Source organism: Pectinophora gossypiella, chromosome 28 (genome assembly GCF_024362695.1).
Source record: "Pectinophora gossypiella chromosome 28, ilPecGoss1.1, whole genome shotgun sequence".
In the NCBI taxonomy this organism is placed as follows: domain Eukaryota; kingdom Metazoa; phylum Arthropoda; class Insecta; order Lepidoptera; family Gelechiidae; genus Pectinophora; species Pectinophora gossypiella.
This window is the reverse complement of record NC_065431.1, coordinates 1958386-1979807: the sequence shown is the minus strand read 5'-3', so window position 1 is coordinate 1979807 and position 21422 is coordinate 1958386. Positions and strand designations below refer to the sequence as shown.

The window sequence follows — 21422 nt, the reverse complement described above, 5'->3', positions numbered from 1 at the left end:
CCGGACCTGTCAAATCTTCAGGTTATCATCATCATCAATTTAAGAGCCACGCTCTTGTCGGTGTAGCATTTTCCATTCCAGTCGATCAAAGGCCAATTCCTTGACTTCCCTATAAGACACGACGTTAACCTTTTCTTAAATCTGTTCCATGTAAGCTCTTCTTGGTCTTCCCCTTCCTCTCATTTCTTCTATGATGTTTTTAATAAATTCAGGTGAATTCAGGTTATATAGCGCTGATATTTTCTGTAACTTATTTTTTATGATTTCCCCTACCCAGATATATGTGAGCGTCAACTCCGGCGCACGTATCGGCGTGGCAGAGGAAGTGAAGTCGGAGTTCAACGTGGCGTGGGTGGACGCGGAGCGCCCTGAGAGAGGGTTTAAGTACTTGTACCTCACGCCGGAGTCTTACTCTAAGCTCGGACCCCTGGGTTCAGTCAAGACCCAGCTGATTGAAGACGAGGGGGAGAGCAGATACAAGATTACAGATATCATTGGTAAGTAACATAACACGAGCTGACGACTATAGAACGAACAAGTAGGTTAAAATGGCTACATCGAAGCAATTCATCTATTGCAATTTGACATTTGCGCATATAAAAGTAAGTGCGCAATGCGAACAAATGTCAAATATACAAATAGAAATATTGCGGTCTTAGATTAATTGCATCGATAAACAGTACAAATGGGCGGCTTTATTGCTCTGAAGCAGTTTCTTCCAGTCCATGAATCAGCCATAAAAACTGTTCGTTACATTGGCCCACAGGCAAGGAAGACGGCCTGGGCGTGGAGTGCCTGCGCGACGCGGGGCTGATCGCGGGCGAGACCGCGCAGGCGTACGAGGACATCGTCACCATCTCCGTCGTCACCTGCCGCGCCATCGGCATCGGATCCTACGTCGTGCGGTCAGTTCATACATACACCATCATTCATCATCAGCCCATTAACGTCCCCACTGCTGGGGCACGGGCCTTCCCTATGGATGGATAGGGAGATCGGGCCTTAATCCACCACGCGGCGGCCATTGATGGTTATTAACGACTGCTAATGCACCTGGGATCAACGGCTTAACGTGCCTTTCGAAGCACGGAGGAGCTCGAGATGAAAACTTTTTTTTTTGTGGTCACCCATCCTATGACCGGCCTTTGCGAAAGTTGCTTAACTTCAACATTCGCAGACCGAGCGCTGCGCCACCGAGCTCCTCATACATACATATATAAACTCACACCTATCACCTCCCTAGCGTTATCCCGTACCTCATAGGGTACGATGACGGCCTCCGTGGTTTGAGCGTTGGGCTCACGATCCGGAGGTCCCGGGTTCAAATCCCGGTGAAAGAAATCATGAAAGCTGTACAGTAGCTGCTGCTATCCCTGTGACTCGCCTCTTCCATCCTGCATTGAAAGAAAAGAAAGAAAGAAACATTTATTACTTCCGGACACCACAGACACAGACAGACAGGTACATTACATTCAACACGGGACAGAAACCACACGGAAATCAATATTGCCGTACCGATGGCTCCCATCTCCGCTCTCGTTTTTTTACATTTTTTTTTTACAACATTATACCCCTTCGTTTTCCTTCCCCAAAAAAACACACCTACCCCCTCTGGTTGATTGAGGGGAGGCCTGTGCCCAGCAGTGGGACGTATATAGGCAGTTTATGTTATATACAGGGTGTTAGTGACATCGTAACGAAAACTTTGAGGGGTGATTGATGCCATGATTCTGAGATGATATCAAGTGAAATTTTCCGTCGCAAAAGTATGGAACTGAAAATAATAAAAAAAAACACAAAAAAAATCATGAATATTCAGACTGAAAATTCCACTTGATATCAACTCAGAATCATGGTCTGAACCATCCCCCTCAGTATTCGTTACGATGTCACTTACACCCCGCACCAGTACATACGGTAGCCATACAAGTAGGTATATGGGTGTTAGTGACATCGTAACAAATACTGAGAGGGATGACTCGGCTGACTATTCTGAGTTAATATCAAGTGGAATTTTCCATCGCAAAAGTATAGAATTGAAAATAATTTAAAAAAACTAAAAAAAAAAACATGAATTTTGCGACGAAAAATTCCACCTGATATTAACTCAGAATCATGGTCTGAATCATCCCCCTGAGTATTCGTTACGATGTCACTAACACCCTGTATGTTATGTTATACCCCTTTGTTTCCCTTCCAGTCTCGGCCACAGAGTGGTTCAAGTGGAGTCCTCGTACATCATCCTAACGGGCCACGCGGCGCTGAACAAGGTGCTCGGGCGCGCCGTGTACGCCAGCAACAACCAGCTGGGTGGCGTGCAGATCATGCACAACAACGGGGTGTCCTCCGCCGTGGCGCACACCGACCTCGACGCCATCAAGACCGTTGTCACGTGGCTGTCTTACGTGCCCAAGGTGAGTCGCTGAACTGTTCTACGACAATAAACATATCTCCGAAGATTCCCCCCCTCTTTAGCAAGGAGGACCTGTTTTCTATGTGTCCAGCTGATCCAAGTCACTGGGGTCTGGTGTGACTTGGGGTGGACGCCATTAAGATTGTTGCCAATGGTCCATTTGTTTACGTTTTTTATCTCGTCTGGTTGGCCTTGCTATAGTTGGCCAGCTAGTTCCGCTCACATGCAACAGATGGCGCCACATTCAATAACGCAGTCTTCAAGCAGTCGTGAAACGCGATATCTAAGTTTACACAGCAATACGCATATATACAACTTCCAACATGACACTGTCGGATCGTCGATCCTTAGTCACACTACCAACATGTGGCTAGCGGGGTACTATGCTCAGTTCACCATGCTATGTTCAGTGTAAAAGCACCTGCTTTCTATGTGTCCAACTGGTCCTAGTGCCCTCCGCTGTGGTCTGGTGCGTCTTGGTTTGGACGCCATTGAGACCGTTGTCACGTGGCTGTCTTACGTGCCCAAGGTGAGTCCCTGAACTATCCCAAAACAATACACATATCTCCGATGATCCTCCCCCTCCGTCTTTACCAAGGGGCACCTGCTTTTCATGACATGTGTCCAACTGATCCAAGTGTCGTCCGCTGTGGTCTGGTGTGTCTTGTACTGGACGCTATTGAGACCGTTGTCACGTGGCTGTCTTACGTGCCCAAGGTAAGTCTACCAAAACCGTATTTTCTAAAACTTCTAAAACGTCCAACAATAAAAATACCTACGAAGAAAACTCCCTCCTCTCCCTTCTTCCCTCTACCTCTCTTCTAAACTCTACTTTTAACTAAATATATATCGCGTTTATGGCGTTGGCAGGCATTTCATCCTTATGGTGTGGACCACCAATCCGCACTAAGCGTTTTGCCTCTTCCTTTTTGATGCGAACAGCAAAGGTCTGGAACTGTCTGCCGTCATCTGTTTTTCCGACTCGTTATAATCTGGGAGTCTTCAAGGCTAGAGTGAATAGGCATTTGCTAGGAAAGCGTGATGCACCCTAGACCACATCTTCAGTTACCATCAGCTGAGATTGTGGACAAACGCGAGCCTATTATATTAAAAAAATATATCATTTTTTTCCCCAGGACAAATTGAGCACAGTGCCAATAATGCGCACAGTGGACCCAATAGACCGACCGGTGGAGTGGGTGCCTACCAGAGCCCCCCACGACCCGCGGTTCATGCTCGCCGGAGACGGCACTAAGGCTGGGTTCTTCGACGTCGGCTCCTTCGACGAGGTCATGAGGCCCTGGGCACAGACTGTCATCACCGGTGAGTTGAAAGAAATAAAAATTACTTGTAAAAATAATTTAAAAAAATTTAAGGTTCCTGTCTACTTTTCACGCTTGAATCACCTGATTGTCCGGAAAAGTAAGATGATTCCGTGCTTCGGAGGACACGTTAAGCCGTTGGTCCCGGCTATTAGCCGTAAAAACACCTCCACCAATCCGCAGTGGAGCAGCGTGGTGGAGTATGCTCCATACCCCCTCCGGTTGATCGAGGGGAGGCCTGTGCCCAGCAGTGGGACGTATATAGGCTGTTTATGTTATGTATGTATGTAAAGTTCCTGTCACTGATACTAGGCCAAGCTTTCTGTTAGTAACAAAATATGGAATAGTTCCCGAAATAAAATATTAGGAATTGAATTAAATAATGTAAAGGAAAGTTGTTAATTTTATAATAAATGAGTGAATGAATAACCCGGGCGAATCGAATAGTTGAGGGGAGGCTTGTGCCCAGCAGCGGGACGTATATAGGCTGTTTATGTTTTTTTTTATTTTTTTATATGTACAAGTATTCCCATGCTGCACTATCTCGCTAAATTATACAATATTAAATATCTCCTATACTTAAAGGTTGCCTGGAGAAGGTTGCTACTTAGTGATAAGGCCGCCTATTGTACTCTTTCTATTTCTCTTTTATTTTGTATTTTATGTTTCCAGTGTGTGCAATAAAGTATTTGTTACGTTATGTTAGAGTGAATGGAGTTTGGATAAGTTTTGAAATGTGGCGTTTGTTGTCCAGGTCGCGCCCGTCTGGGCGGCATCCCGGTGGGGGTGGTGGCGGTGGAGACCCGCACGGTGGAGCTGACGCTGCCGGCAGACCCCGCCAACCTGGACTCCGAGGCCAAGACCGTCCAGCAGGCCGCACAGGTGACATAGTCCCCCATAGCCCCAGTATCCCGGTCCACTAACCCCCAACCCAATTGAAATTCAAAAATATCTTCATTCAGTAGGTAACATAGTTACACTTTGAATCGTCAATTTTTACATAACGAAGAATAGTGCATACAAAGATAATCGCCGGTTGGTGTCACAACACATTTATATTGAATTGTCTTAAGAGGCCTCGTAGCTTCGGCCCCACGCACGCCTTCCAAAAGTCCGGGACTCCAAAGTCCCAAAATACGGAAACGACATACAATAATTATAATAGAAAAAGTTTATTTAGGTAAAACCTTCGACACACACATATACGGTCACGAGCACTAATATGTATACACTTTGATACCATGTCACATTAACTTTTTTGACAAAATATACCACCGTAAGTCTCATTAAATGTCAAATATGATAGTGCGACAGGGTTCTGAAGTGGGTACATGATATTGCTTATGACTGTACATACGGTGTTTATAATAATAAACAGGCTAAACCTCCGCCAACCGCAGTGGAGCAGCGTGGTGGAGTATGTTCCATACCCCCTCTGGTGGATTGAGGGAGGCCTGTGCCCAGCAGTGGGACGAGTATTTTTTTTTGTTTTTTTTTTGACGTGACTTATTGTAGATTTGCCGCAGATGGCATTAACTACTTGGCCGGACAAATGGGGAGCGCTGAAGGCTCTCACCCGGAGTGGGACGTGTATAGGTTGTTTATGTTGTTATGTAAAAGGATATATCTATAAAACGCAATTGAATTTCACATACTCATATATAGAATGTTTATGTACGATAAGGTGCAAAGTCCATTCGGTTTCTTGCAAATTAATAAATTAATTGGTTGCACTTAAGACCTCCTGGTTACTCACGACGTTTTCCTTCGCCGCAGCGTGATAATCATTATGATCCAAATATGAATTCGAAAACAAATTCGAAAACCATTGTTTTAGGCGCATGCTGGCATTCATGATCTCAAATTGAGAGTCAAGCGTTCTACCAAATGGGTTACCACGGCATGGGCTTGGAAGTGGATAGTTCTAACCTTATAAATATGTGCAGGTGTGGTTCCCCGACTCAGCGTATAAAACATCTCAAGCCATCAACGACTTCTCGCGCGAGAACCTGCCCATCATCATATTCGCCAACTGGCGAGGGTTCAGCGCTGGACAGAAAGGCAAGTTTACTGTGAAGTTACTTATACATTTTTTTCAGCCGTAATACTTTGCGAAACACTGTTGGACAAACTTTGTTTTTTTGACGTGACTTATTGTAGATTTGCCGCAGATATCGCCGTCTATAATGGTCGAGCCAACTGTGTTAGTGTTTTCACTAAAGGGCACTGTTATTGAAATAAAATCATACATCTTCAACAAATAATGGATTTCAATTTCGCGTTCTCGGCTTACACAAAGAAAACTTTGAGGGATGATTCAGACCAGGATTATGAGTTGATATCAAGTGCAATTTTCCGTCGCATAAGTATGGAACTGACAATAATTAAAAAAAAAAACATGAATTTACGGAGAGGAAATTCCACTTGATATCAACTCATAATCATGTTCTGAATTCATTTCCCTCAGTATTCGTTACGGTGTCATTAACACCCATACCTACTTGTATGGCTACCAGTATGTACTTGGACAAATACTGAGGGGGATGAGTCAGACCGTGATTCTGAGTTGATATAAAGTGGAATTTCCTCTCGGAAAATTCATGAGATTTTTGTGTTTTTTTTGTTAATTATTTTCAGTTCCATACTTTTGCGACGGAAAAATCCACTCTTGTTTTCAACTCGGAATCATGGTCTGAATCATCCCTCAAAGTTTTCGTTACGATGTCACTGCCACCCTGTATATACCGAGAAATACAGGGTATTATATCAAGTGGAATTTTCAAAAAATCTAATTATTCATCAGACATGTACGAACAAATCCTGAAGTTCGGCGCGGAGATCGTGCGCGCCCTGCGCGGGGCCACGGCGCCCGTGCTGGTGTACATCCCGCCCGGCGCCGAGCTGCGCGGCGGCGCCTGGGCCGTCGTCGACCCCAGCGTCAACGCCACGCGCATGGAGATGTACGCCGACAACGAGGCCAGGTGGGAACTACACATTACATGACATAATAGAAACCAATCAATCAATCAATAATACTTTATTGCACAACAGCATATACAAAGGACATAAACATACGAATAAAAACATAAGCACAATAGGCGGCCTTATTGCTAAACAGCAATTTCTGCCAGGCAACCTTAGGGTGAAAGAAGATTATGCATTGGAGCACAGGCTAAAACCCTTTCTTTTAATCGATATTCTTGCTATACTATTATTTTATACAGACATTAGCCCCGATTCCTGCAGACCTACCTCCTAAATTTATTTTAAGTTATACCCGTCTTTTTCTTGTCCGCCGAAAAGGAAAGGGACGGATGATTGACATTCCTGTAAATACCATCTAATTTTAAGTTATATCTGTCATTTTCTTATCCGCCGAAAAGGAAAGGGTAATCTACAATGGTAATGGTGGGTAATCACGTCAATTTTTAGCAAAAATCTAAAACAACCGTCTAAAAATTTTACATTGGCCAATAACCCGACAGAATTAAGTTGACAGCACACGTCAAACGGTTTGCATACCAGCGAGATACCTTTTTGATTCGCCTGGGTTACTCTTTCATTTACTCGTTCTTCCTAATATTAAGAGCTGTCAGTCATCCGTCCCTTTCCTTTTCGGCGGATAAGAAAATGACAGGTATAACTTAAAGTAAGATTAGGAGGTGTCTGCAGGAATCGGGGCCATTTTATTTATTAAAATTCATAAATAAGTTAAATAAAAAAAGAAAATGTTTTTCGTTAGTTTTAAATCTGTCTTTATTTAGTAGTCAGAATTTTATAATTTATCTTGATGTGATTCAATAAAGAGTTTTTGTATTGTATTGTATTGTATCTTACCCCATTTAATCAGTCATCCTGTGTTAATGGCACTTGCAATAGTGCCTGATTTTTACGCTTTTTTAGGAAAACTTTTTATCGTACACAACCAACAACACAGCAATCATAACAATTATTGGAATATGAACATAAACCTGATCGATGAACACTGCATAATTGAAACGCAACGCGTTTCGTTCTACGTGCGACCGGCACGCCCCTAGTGACTAAATATTGTACTATCTATCTGTCACTGTCAGCTGATGCTTTTTCTTTTGTTCAGTTCAGTTGTTCTTGCGCAGATATTCGTATTGTAACCGAAAACGTTTCTTTCCAAATAAATATACATATTAACTTTAATACTTAGTTTCATTAACAATGTATAAATGTTACTTGTCTTATAGAGGAGGCATCTTGGAACCGGAGGGCACAGTAGAAGTCAAGTTCAAGCCCAGAGATATCCTCAAGACCATGCACAGGATGGACCCCGAGCTGCTCAGACTAGGATCCAGAATATCAGGTATGATATTATTCATCGAAGCTGATTCCACGGGATATCTTCTTCAATCGTGTGGGTTGTGAGGTGGATGACTATCCTCATCAACCCTGGTGTCAGGGTTATTATTGAGCCGACAAAGGCCCCTGACGTGACTCATGGAACGACTACGTACTTACATCAGTAAGTAATAACTGCGACCAATGGCTTAACGTGCCTACCGATACACGGCACATCTTACATTCGGACATTCAGGTGCTCAGCCTGCAATGTCCTAACAAAACCGAGGATCACAAAGTGATTTTTGTGATATGTCCCCACCGGGATTCAAACCCAGGCCGTTACGGGATATAAAAGGCCACATCAAAACAATTCATTCAGAAAAGCAATATTGCTATTTGACATTTGTTTGCATCGCGCACTTACTTTTATATGCGCAAATGTCAAATTGAAATATTGCTTTCTTAGATGACCATTTTCGATGTGGCCATTTTAACCCCCCTGATGTAAGTAAGTAGTCGTTACATGAGCCATGTCGCCTTTGGCGGCTCAAAAATAACCGTGGTAAAGAATATTGAATATTTTTAATATGAAAATTATTACCTAATACAAAAAGTGATAGCTATTTTCCTCATAGATGTACGAATGCTTTTTTTTACAGAATTAAAGGAACAAATTAAGGAGATATCGAAGAACTTAGACAGAAGAGGCTCCGTCGACGACGCCATCATCAAGACTGACGCGGGTAAACAAGGTGAGATAATATGACATAGCATCATACGCGACTTACCACTTAATTTACCACTAAGTACCCACACCTCACCGAACTTTCTGTTAGTCCTGCATTGGTGTCTTGTGGCGTGCCGTATCTGGGCACAGGCCTCCCCTCAATCAACCGGAGGGGGTATGGAGCATACTCCACCACGCTGCTCCAATGCGGGTTGGTGGTGTTACACATATACCCGCGACTTATGCTGAGCGAGGTCCTTTTATTCCGGACGCCACCGCAGATGATCGGGCCGTCAGTGCGTTGCATTTAGGATGCTTACATTTATTATTATTGTTTTTATGATTTTGGTTCGTTTTTCTTTTTGTTTTGGATTTTTCTTTCTGTGTACTTATTGATTTGTAGTTTCTTGTCATTTCTTCTCCTCAGCCATAATACCTTGCGAAATGACGTAAATTTAAAAATGACTCAAAAATTCACTTCCAATGTTTTTAATTTACTTTACTTGGAAATTTTGTATATTTAGTAAAAAAATTACGTACAGTTTAAATGACTGTTATATATGTGTATTTCACTTAGGTTTCAATAATATTTACGTCCTTGGAATGTTGGAGATACCAATTGAATGGTAACACTTACGTCATCAGTGGGCTAGCAATGGCGCTTGTTATAGGACTGAGCATTTAGTATTTGTTTATTTTTTAGCTGAATCCAAAGTACGCGAGTTGGAAACGGAACTTTTGGCTGCCGAGAAGACGGTGAAAGCGCGGGAAAAGGAACTCAGCCCCATATATCATGAGGTTAGTTTTTATTTAATTACTTATATAATAACATAACAGCAACACTCCTGTATAGTAGGCAGATGTGTATAGTATTTAATACACACCTACTTCTCGCCAGCTATGTTCAAGTCCCATGTAATAGGGGGCCAGCCTATTGCCATTAACCGGGCATAAGTCCTGGAATCCGCGATCTACTGGTTATCTCCAATAATGTTGTGTTTGTTTCCAGATCGCCGTCCAATTCGCCGAATTACATGACACTGCTGAAAGAATGTTAGAAAAGGGCTGCATATTTGTAAGTACGATAAGCTGCAACAGTCCAATCAGTTTCTTGCTAAGTAATAATACATTCACTGGTTGCACCTAAGACCTCCTGCCGGGTCTGCATGACTACCGCGCCGCGCGCGGCGCGAATTATATCGAGCGCTTGGACCAATAAACGATACGAATGCTATCTACGTAGATGGACGTCAAACGGCTACTGGTCGAAGCGCTCAATATAATTCGCGTCGCGCGCGGCGCGGTTGTCATGCAGACCCGGCTGGTTACATGTCGTTTCTGTAATAGACCAAAACACCTACAAAAACATAAATTTTATAATGATCACAACTCTCTCTTTAATTAAGAGCTGCGCTCTTGTCGGTGGAGTAATCGCCATTCCTCTCTTCTTCCCGCCAAATCCTTCACCTCCTGATACGACACGACCTGCACCTTCTCTTTTGTTTCATAAAAGTGCTCCTAGGTGTACCCCTTCCTCTCTTTGTGCTTCCTTTGTTCGTGCCGTTTCGAAATGCGGTCTAACTCGTCGCGCCAAAAAAAATAAAAACTAATAATAGTAAAAAAAAAACAAAATACCTATATTAGTGAGTAAGAAATCATTGTTACTAACACCCTGGGTGCAAGTTACCCGTCATCATCACCATCAATTTAAGAGCCACGCTCTTGTCGGTGCACCATTTCCATGCTACTTTTTACCCGTAATATATTTTTTTTAAATACTTTGTTAAATGTTCTGTTTTGTAAGCTGTTGGTTATCTTGTTGGCAACATACATACATACATAAACTCACGCCCTTAATCCCTAATGGGGTGGGCAGAGCCACAAGTAATCAAAGACAACTTGTCTTGTTGGCAACACCAACAATAAAATATTTTTATTTTTTATTAAGGTGGCAACTTTAAAATCGCCCTCTCTCTTCCTCCTTCAACGCCATCAAGATGTAACGTGTATGTCGTGTGCAAGAAAATTAATATTTTGCTATAACTTTCAACTACGTCTTTGAATACGACCAACCTTTTTTTTTTTGACCTGACTCATTGTAGCATTAACTACTTGGCCGGACAAATGGGGAGCGCTGAAGGCTCTCACCCGAATACGACCAACCGCAGACCCCAACAATCTAAATAAAATAAAAAAAACGTATCGTCCGTTGGCAGGACATAATCCCGTGGCGCGAGTCCCGGCGCCTGCTGCACTGGCGCCTCAAGCGGCTGCTGCGGCAGAACGAGCAGGAGCGCCGCATCCAGGCCGCCGGCGTGCTGCCCGCCGCGCGCATGGACCACGGCGCCGCCGCCGCCACGCTGCGGCGCTGGTTCGCCGAGGACCGCGGGCAGCCGCAGGTGAACACTTTGGCTGACGATTCAGACTATGATGAGTTGATAACGGCCTTTTTGGTCCAGTTGTTGAGCGTCGGGCACACGATCCAGAGGTTCCGGGTTCGAATCCCCGTGGAGACATGACGAAAATCACTTTGTGATCCCTAGTTTGGTTAGGACATTACAGGCTGATCACCTGATTGTCCGAAAAAGTAAGATGATCTTTGATTCAAACTATGATTCTCCTCCGTGGTCCAGTGGTCGAGCGTTGGGCTCACGATCCACAATCCCGGTTTCGGATCCCCGTGGAAACATGATGAAAATCACTTTGTGAGACTGTCCTTTGTTTGGTAAAGACTTTTAATGGCTTGAATCACCTGATTGTCCGAAAAAGTAAGATGATCCTTAGTTTGGACATTACCGCCCTAGTGAACACTTTGACGGACGATTCAGACCATGACGAGTTGATGACGACCTCCGTGGTCCAGTGGTCGAGCGTTGGGCTCACGATCCACAATTCCGGGTTCGAATCCCCGTGGAGATGACGAAAATCACTTTGTGATCCCTAGTTTAGTTAGGAAATTACAGGCTGATCACCTGATTGTCCAAAAAGTAAGATGATCCATGCTTCGGAAGGCACGTTAAGCCGTTGGTCCCGGTTGCTACTTACTGATGTAAGTATGTAATCGTTACATGAGCCATGTCGCACCTTTGGCGGCTCAATAGTAACCCTGATACAAGGGTTGATGGGGTTGGTAATTCACCTCACAACCCACACGATTGAAGAAGAAGCCTGTAAGGTCCGTCATCGCCTGTTGCGTTCCACAGTCGCACCAGTGGGAGCACGACAACGAGGCCGTGTGCCGGTGGCTGGAGGCGCAGGCCGGCGACCCTGCCTCCGTGCTCAACACCAACCTCCGCGCCATCAGGGAGGACAACGTGTTGCACACAGTCAACTCGCTTGTTATGGTATGTTTGTTGTATATTATTCTGGGTTGCAGCCTCCGTGGTCTAGTGGTTAGAGCGTTAGGCTCACGATCTGGAGGTCCGGGTTCGATTCCCGATGGGGACATTGTCGAAATCACTTTGTGAGACTGTCCTTTGTTTGGTAAGGACTTTTCAGGCTTGAATCACCTGATTGTCCGAAAAAGTAAGATGATTCCGTGCTTCGGAGGGCACGTTAAGCCGTTGGTCCCGGCTATTAGCCGTAAAAACACCTCCACCAACCCGCATTGGAGCAGCGTGGTGGAGTATGCTCCGTACCCCCTCCGGTTGATTGAGGGGAGGCCTGTGCCCAGCAGTGGGACGTATATGCCTATATACGACCCAGAATAACATAACATAAACTGCCTAGTTTATGTTATGTTATTCTGGGTTGACTTTAGGAGAGAGAGTCATAGGGAGAGGAAAGGCAGAAGAAATAAGAGAGCAGTGATGCAGGATAGATAGAATGAAGATGGGGAGAAGCTCTCTAGTAGGGGGAGGGAGAGGAGAGAGAGAGGGGAAGGGAAGAGATAGAGATCAGAGAGTTAGGAGTAGTGATGTTCCGGATCGTTAAAAATGTATATCCGCGGATACGGATCTGAATACGGATATTTAGTGTAAAGATCCGCGGATACGGATACGGATCTTTATTTTCTTAAAAAAAAAGATTAAAGATTTAGTTATTTCATTGTTATAAAAGTGATATTTTCTTTGCTAAATGTTTGCAATATAAAGGTGCCAAATGTTTGATTATAAAAAATAAAAACGATCTGAATGGAATTTTATAGTTTTTTATTTAATAATTCTACTTAATCACCTGAAAAAGATCCGTAAAAGATCCGCGTGAAAAGTAACGGACACGGATACGGATTTTTCTTTTATTTCGGATATCCGCGGATACGGATAAGGATACGGATATTCGGAACATCACTAATATGGACAGCTGAGAGACAGAGAGATAGTGCGGACCCGGGGGGGGGGGGGGGGGGGGGTTGAGAGGGAGGAGAGAGGGGGGGGTTTAGAGGGAAGGAGAGAGAGAGGGGGAAAGAGAAAGCGCGCGGTTTGTTTTGTGTTAACTCCCAGTCAAGCGAAAACGTGTTTGAAAAGCATTTGATTGATATATCTATCTCCCTTTCAGGAACTAACGCCGGCGCAGCGCTCGGAATTCATTAGAAAGCTGTCGGCCTTAGAACTCAACCAATAACATGCCCGTGATCAACATCGGACGTCGCCGAACCAATAGTAACTTAATAGAGAACAAATTTGTAGGTAATTTGAAATAGGTAATCGGGTTTTTGGAGGGATTTTAATAAGATCGTTATTAAGATCGATACTGATATCGATTAACATACATACATAAACTCACGCCTGTTTCCCACCGGGGTAAGCAGAGAGCGTGGCATATTGGTAGGAAACACTATATTTTACCAATGGTTGCTTATACACGGTGTTACTCACATCGTAACGAAAACTTTGAGGGATGCTTCAGACCGTTATTCTGAAGTTATCAAGTGGAATTTTCCGTCGCAAAAGTATGTATTCGTCTCTTCATTAATCTTTCACTCTAACAGGCCTACTGGAAGAAATTTCTTTTAGAAATAAGTTGTGCCTTTTGTCTCTCCTCATGTTGTCTCTTCATGTACAATAAATTAATTAACAAAAAACACTAACATTTTCATGAAATTTCCGACTGGAAATTCCACTTGATATTAACTCTGAATCATCCCCCTCAGTATTTGTTACTGTGTCACTAACTTCCTGTATAATACGAGGTAGATATTGATACTAAGCGCTTGAAGTTAAAGGCTTAAAATTACCATATTGGGTAGATAATTGGGTGGAATTTTGACGGACAGTAAGCGCCGGTTCGAACCCGGCACAGGACTTGCACCAATGAGTTATTAATTTATCTCAAGTGCAGACACTAACACAGTTGGCTCGACCATTATAGACGGCGATACGGCTCACCTGACACGTTGGTCTAACAGAAAGCTCGGTGAGGCGTGGGTACTTAGTTCATCTTGCGATGGATGTACCTCTGAGATATAGTTGTGAGCTTATGTTAAATGTTATTATAGTGCTCGAATTTACAACATTTTAAATGATTTCAAAATCTCTCCTGAAACTTTTTGCTCGACAATGTTATTATTTATTATGATTATATTTATAGAGACTACTTTGCAATACATACAAAACTTACCTATTTACAGACATTTTGTTGACGATACTCAGGGCCGCTTCTCTCCGGAATATGATTATTTAGGGTGAGTGCCCTGAGTGCTTAGCTCTGAGTGGAATTCTCTGCCGTCTTCTGTATTTCCGAATGCATATAACCCGGGTGCTTTCAAGGTCAGAGTGAACAGGCACCTTCTGGGCGAGTTCCATCTTAGGCCTCGTCAATGCCTTCGGGCAAGTCTGGGGCCAAGAGCAAACCCATCAAAGGTAAAAAAAATATTGTCCGGCTACTTACATATGTCAGTCAACAATAATACTCTGGGAAACTTCTCTCCGGAATATGATTACCTACACAGCCCTGAGTGCCCTGAGAGGTGAGGCTCTACATTTCTCCGGGTTTGATAACTGAGCCATGTCATGTAAATGTCTGCTTCGAAACATAGGTATGGTTGTATGGTGAACCAAAATCATGTTAAGTATACAGGGTGTTAGTGACATCGTAACGAAAACTTTGAGGGATGATTCAGACCATGATTCTGAGTCGATATCAAGTGGATTTTTCCGTCGCAAAAATCATGTATTTTTTTTTAGTTTTTTTAAATTATTTTCAATTCTATACTTTTGCGATGGAAAATTCCACTTGATATTAACTCAGAATAATCAGCTGAATCATCCCTCTCAGTATTCGTTACGATGTCACTTACACCCCGTACAAGTACATACGGTAGCCATACAAGTAGGTATGGGTGTTAGTGACACCGTTACGAATATTGAGGGGGATGATTCAGACCATGATTCTGAGTTGATATCAAGTGGAATTTCCTGTCAAAAAATTCATGATTTTTTTTTGTTTTTTTTTTTTTAATTATTTTCCTATCCATACTTTTGCGACGGAAAATTCCACTTGATATCGACTCAGAATCATGGTCCGAATCATCCCTCAAAGTTTTCGTTACGATGTCACTAACACCCTGTACCTATTAGAATATTTCAAAGTGGTCTTGTAGAATCACTGATGTGCCGTTCCCGGGAATGTACGCAAAGTGGGAATGTTCCCGTTGTAAAAACTCTTTAATAGTAAAGACGCTTTGGTTTTCTATTTCAAATTGTTCTTTCTTGTACAGTCATGAGCAATATAATGTACCCACTTTAGGACTCTGTCGCACTAACATACTTGACATTTAGTGAGACTTACAGTTCAATTTGTCAAAAAAGTTAATGTGACATGGTACCAAAGTGTATACATATTAATGCTCGTGACCGAACTCTGTAGGGTAACATAAGCAACATGATAAAATTTTGTCCCCGGATCATTTCGTCGATTCTGACGATATGATTATGTCGTTTTGTCGATTGGTGCTAATATGTGAACCCAAATAGGACATGTCGTTCTGTCAAATTATGAACAATATAACGTGGCATGCATGTTAGGGGAAAAATGCCCAGAATGGCGCAGGCTGGTGATGAGGTGGGTACACGAGTTCGAGCAACAGCGCACGGCAGACCTCGCTAAACGTGATGAGTTGAAGGCCCGTCCCCCTGCCGCTATTCATTATAATTACCAAAACGGTGTGCTCACGTGCCCTCACTGTGCGCGGGAGTTCACTGTAAAGAGGCTACATAAGCCATCTTCGGGCGCATCAGCGTCGTGCCGACTAGGAGTCGAAGTGGTCGCCATGGCCGAAATCGGTCGGAGAGATCATCATCAGGGGAAAAAAACTAGCCATTTTGACAAATTTTATTGAATCTAAATATATGAAAGGAGAAACTGACGGACTGACATATCAACGCACAGCCTAAACGGCTAAACGTAGGTACTTGAAATTTGGTAGGGACGTAGCTTAGGTACCGTAGAGGTGCACTAAGAAAGGAATTCCCGGAATTCCCACGGGAACGGGAATTAGCGGGAAAATCCTTTTGTATGAAAAATCTAAACCGCTTAAGTTAGACGCTTGAAATTTGGCATGCAGGTACCTCAGTAAACTTAAAGCTTAGTTGCAACAGGATATTGCAAAATTCCCACGGGAACGGGAGTTAGCGGGAAAAAACATTTGTATGAAAAAATCTAAACCGCGTATATTACGCGGTTTAGATACACGCCACGCGGACGAAGTCGCGGGCAAAAGCTAGTCGATCGATTATTGTATTATGTTGCGTATGTTAGCCCTGCCGGTCTCATCTGCCTAAAGGTCGGGCAATAAAGCTCACTTTACATATTTTTTGCGCGTTCCCTGGGACGGGACATCATTGTGTAGAATACTATTTATTTAGTAAGATTGTTTATACAATGCGATACCTTAAGTCAATAGGGTTGGGGTAAAAATTGTGTGAATGGCGATATGCTTGTTTTTCATTTATATTTTTATACTAGCAACCTGGTGTTGGCACCAGAAGTGGTGCCAGTTTTGGCACCGCTTGTGCCACATTTGGAACCATTTGTGCCCCATTTGGCACAAATTGTGGCACCGAATGTAGGACCGTCACAAAGAGATATATTTTGGAAAAGGTTATAACAATCGGGATAAAGATATTGTATGGAAAGTTAAATGAATGCAGTTCCGAAATTCGTAAAAAAAATTAGTTATCTTTTTTATTAACTTCTATGTATTACTTACTTCATTCCTTTAGTCTTAATTAAAAAAATATTTTAAACACTTTCTTTTGATGATGGGTTTTGTCGTCTGCTTAGGTAAGAGATATTGACAAAAACTTTTTTCTTCTTTATCTAATTAAATAATATATAAGCCTAAAACCTTAGATCATGTATATATTGATAGACACATTGTTCCACGTAAAAATGAAACAAAAATAACCCAAAGCCTACAATACTCAAATCAAATAGTTTTAATTTTTCTTTTTTCTTTGTACACTTAAATTTCCGGGACCATGAATTATCGGGATTTCGGGACTGCGTTTTATAAAAATGATATGTCTAAAATTATCTTAGGCGGCATACAGAGTTCTATCTATTTGTGATTAAAAGAAAAAGATACGCGGTAAAGACAAGTAGTCGATCATGGCCAGGCGCATCAGTTTTTTTTTAACACTAATTTAACATCTGTCAATCTTCCGTCCCTTTCCTTTGCGGTGGGTAAGAAGGGTGTGAAGGATGTGACTGACGCAATATTACTATTAATTTTAATACATAAAGGGTTGATTGAGGGGAGGCCTGTGCCCAGCAGAAGGACGTATATAGGCTGTTTATGTCACTAACACCCTGTAATATAAATTTTAATATTTAAAAATGTATTTTTTTTATTATTATTAAAACTAGCTCTTATTCTTTTCTGCACTTGTAGTTAGTGAGAGACGGAGCTACATACATAACATAACATAAACAGCCTATATACGTCCCACTGCTGGGTACAGGCCTCCACTCAATCAACCGGAGGGGGTATGGAGCATACTCCACCACGCTGCTCCAATGCGGGTTGGTGGAGAGACGGAGCTAATAAATTAAAATAAAACTTTTATCCGAAAGAAACTGCGCCAATAAGTTTTTCAACGTATCTTTTTCATTTCATCGAATTTGTCGTTGTGTTCAAATCCTTATTATTAGGCGAAACGCTTTTGAAGCATTGAGGCTGAAATGTACTCAAAGTACGTATAGAATGACAAAAGTTATTGTATTTTTTTTTCTTTACATGTTTTTTTTATATATCACGTTTTGGGTTTTTAATACCAGGGACGACAATACAATACAAATACACTTTATTCCACCAAAATAAAAATAAATAATTACAAAAAGTCTCTTAACTAAGTACATGGCAAATGGCGGCCAAATGAATGAATGGTGGTGGCAATGACGACATGTAACGTGTTTTAACAGACATACAGCCATAAGTTGACCCCACTATCCTAAACCACATCTCGCAGCACACAACCGTATTTGTTCTTCCTACTGCGCGTGAGAGCCCTCAGCGCTTCCCATTTGTCCGGCCAAATAGTTAATCCATCTGCAGCAAATCTAAAGAGCATCATCCGCGTAAGCGTCGTGTCCGTGCTTTATTACCCTAGATAGATAAAATACTTTATTGAGCACAATGGACACAAAACCCGTAACCGTAAACCGTAGTTATTAATAAGAAACTTGATGAGCGGGACATACGTCAAAACGGCCGACATAGCAGCTAGTTTCTCCCACAAGCAGTGCTTATCGCTATCGACCCACTAGGGTCGATTAATTCTTTCAAATATTTTTCCTCTCAGACGACGCCCTGAGCCGAGGTTCGCGCCCAACTGGGCACCCTCAGGCCTGTTGTCTTAAACGTTGTACCGGGTGAGAGCTTTCAGCGCTCCCCGTTTGTCCGGCCAAGTAGTTAATGCCATCTACGGCAAATTTACAATAAGTCACGTCAAAAAAAGCATCTAGTTTTGTTGTCTTTTGTATTAAATGCCTTAATCTTCTTCTATCGTGTGGGTTGTTAGGTGGACTACCAACCTTATCAACCCTGGTGTCGATAGAAGAATGCCTTAATTAATATGTTCCCTTTTTTCACCTATAGAACGTACAAAATTTGTAAATCTACATTCCTGATTATGTGTGTTTATATATAACATAATAACCCCTTTGCTGACATAGTTGTGTATGAATGAATGTGTATATAATGTTCGGAAAGTTTTCCTTTCAAAGATTTTGTGAGCGTTGAAATGGATATTTGACATAATTTTTGTATAAAAGCCTATTAGGTCTCAGTTCTTTCAACTTTTACACATCGTTTGCTTACCCGAAAGGGATCGTTTCCGCCTATTGCCTTTTACATTTCTTTTATTGCATAAAAGTCTTCATCACTAATTTAATAGCTACACTCTTGTCGGTGTAGCATTCTCCATGCTACTTTTAAAGGGAAAATTAGGGCAGTGGTTTCCCTCTTGCCTTCCGCCCCGCAGTACTCTGTCTGACGCGAGTGGGATTGCGCCCAGATAAGTCTATTTCAAAGCAGTACTAGGACTCCTGTCCTCCGCCTCTGAATAGTACTGACAGTTGCTGCTGCCCTCTGTCAGGTTCCATATTACAGTCCCTGTGACTTGCCCCTTCTGTCCTGCATTGCCGTACCGATGGCTCCCATCTTCGCCTCTGCAACCGAGGGCAAGGTTTCTACGTTATACCCCGTAGGTCTGGGTCCCTATTCGAACTCAGCCACCATCTCACTCCGGCCTACTGAAGTAAGAGGCGCCTACCCGCCGGCAAGGACGCGCCGAACAGGAATTGCCCCAGTAGTAGCATAGTATATTGTATGTGACAAATATCCATTATGTCGTTTCACATAATTTTCAATGGAAAACCATAATGATTAGTAGCCAATATAATTGTGTCATAATCATTTGTATATAACCTATGGTTATATTTATTTAATCTATTGTTTATTTATTTTTTAATTAAACGGGTTTTTGAGGAACTAAAGAAGCTATGTTTATGTTTCGTGAACATTGTTTTAAATTCGGCGAAATGAAATTGTTCATTTTTACTATGTTATTTTTTATACTATGTAAACATTTTCCAAAACATTATAATTAATCTTTGAGTAGCCAAAGGTGAATAGGCATTTAGGTAAGCGTGTACATTGTTACGTTCCATCGTCATTAACCAACAGTAGATTGTGGTCAAATAAGAATGAGGATAAAAACTAGATGCTCCAATGTAGGCGGCAGCACGGTTGAGTGTTCTTAAATTTTGATAGCTCTCTATACTGTCCAGCTAAAATTCTTTACAAATAGCTACAAAATGTGAAGCAACGTGGAGTGTATCCCGTCTGAAGGATGAGTTACAAAAAAGAAAAGCCATAAGTTGGCAAAAGGAAGTTTTGATTGAAAATAACTTCATCTAAGTTTTCTTCTTTCCGTTCTTTACGGAATAAATATAACGCTATGTATGTTTGTTTACTCAAATAGTACGGGGTATTGTCAAAATTTAAGAACACTCAACAGTAGCGACACCTGATGGGAGAAATAGACAGTTTTATCCTCATTAACACGAACCTCAAGTACCTCAAGTCTTTTAACAATGTCACTACTAAAAAGTAATTCATAGTTTTACTGAAGTGTGTAGTGTGTAGTGTGTGACAAGGGCCTTTGGTGGCTCAATAATAACCCTGACACCAGGGTTGATACCTGACACAACCCAAACGAGAGAAGATAATTTCATTTCGTCGATAAAATATAAATAATGTTTTGTATAATATTTAGTTTCTGTCAAAAACATATAGTGAAGGGGTCTTTATATGATACTCTTAGTTCGGGATTCGGTTAAATGATAATTGTTTGTATAAAATGTATTTACGAATTGAGTCATCAATAAATAAATTGAAATAAAAATATTCAGTTTGATTTTACTTATCACTGCTGGACACAGGCCTCCCCTCAGTCAACCGGAGCGGTACGGAGCACACTCCACCACTCCGGTCCACTGCGGTGTGATGTGGTTATTCCCAATAATTCTCGAACTGGAAATTTTCTACTTTTCACACCTAACCCTAACCCAAAAAAGGGGTCAGTTGGGTGGTGGTGAAAGGGTTTTAGGTTAGTTTAAAAAAGGGTGAGGTTAGATTTCAAAAAAGGGTTAGATTAGTTCAAAAAAAGGTTAGGTTAGATTAAATAAAGGGTTAGGTTAGATTTAAAAAGGGTTAGGTTAGATTAGTTGTTGCTCCGGGGGACAGCGGGGATAGGGTAGTAACCCTATCAAACGTATTATTCACGGCAAAGAAAAACGCAGTTTTAACTTAATAAAATGTAATAATACTCTTTTACAAAAATATTTACTTATACCTAATGACAGAAAATAACAATAGGTAGGTAATAGATAGATTTCCTACACTAGTCAAAGTCTTCGAGTTAACAGTCAATCTCATTTGTCTTTGTGATTTATTTTCGAATTTTAATGAAAGATTTTCCAGGCCACGTTCCCAAAAAAAGAGATGGCGCTGTTTAACTCTTACGCAATAATAATCTATTTTCCCATTGCTCGGGTACATAATGTTCGATAAAAAATAATCATCATCATTCATCACCACCCCATTAACGTCCCCACTGCTGGGGCACGGGCCTTCCTTATGGATGGATAGGGAAATCGGGCCTTAAACCATCACGCGGGCCCAGTGCGGATTGATGGTTAT

At 42.0% G+C, this 21422-nt stretch overlaps 1 protein-coding gene across 12 annotated transcripts in view; it reads left to right on the top strand.

Annotated features, from left to right (window-relative positions):
* Positions 1–21422, top strand: part of LOC126379097 (acetyl-CoA carboxylase) — a 255256-nt gene that overhangs the window by 90973 nt on the left and 142861 nt on the right. For 10 of the 12 annotated variants that reach the window (XM_050027669.1, XM_050027668.1, XM_050027670.1 and 7 more), the window contains 14 exons: positions 278–497; positions 767–905; positions 2201–2414; positions 3550–3736; positions 4490–4617; positions 5682–5796; positions 6539–6716; positions 7956–8071; positions 8709–8801; positions 9480–9574; positions 9786–9851; positions 10993–11175; positions 11980–12120; positions 13274–20627. In XM_050027669.1, the coding sequence (XP_049883626.1) occupies positions 278–497; positions 767–905; positions 2201–2414; positions 3550–3736; positions 4490–4617; positions 5682–5796; positions 6539–6716; positions 7956–8071; positions 8709–8801; positions 9480–9574; positions 9786–9851; positions 10993–11175; positions 11980–12120; positions 13274–13339 (1941 nt within the window). In that variant the 3' untranslated portion in view covers positions 13340–20627. Of the gene's footprint in view, positions 1–277; positions 498–766; positions 906–2200; positions 2415–3549; positions 3737–4489; positions 4618–5681; positions 5797–6538; positions 6717–7955; positions 8072–8708; positions 8802–9479; positions 9575–9785; positions 9852–10992; positions 11176–11979; positions 12121–13273; positions 20628–21422 lie in introns of those variants that run through there. The other 2 variants (XR_007568241.1, XR_007568242.1) reach the window with 2 other exon arrangements.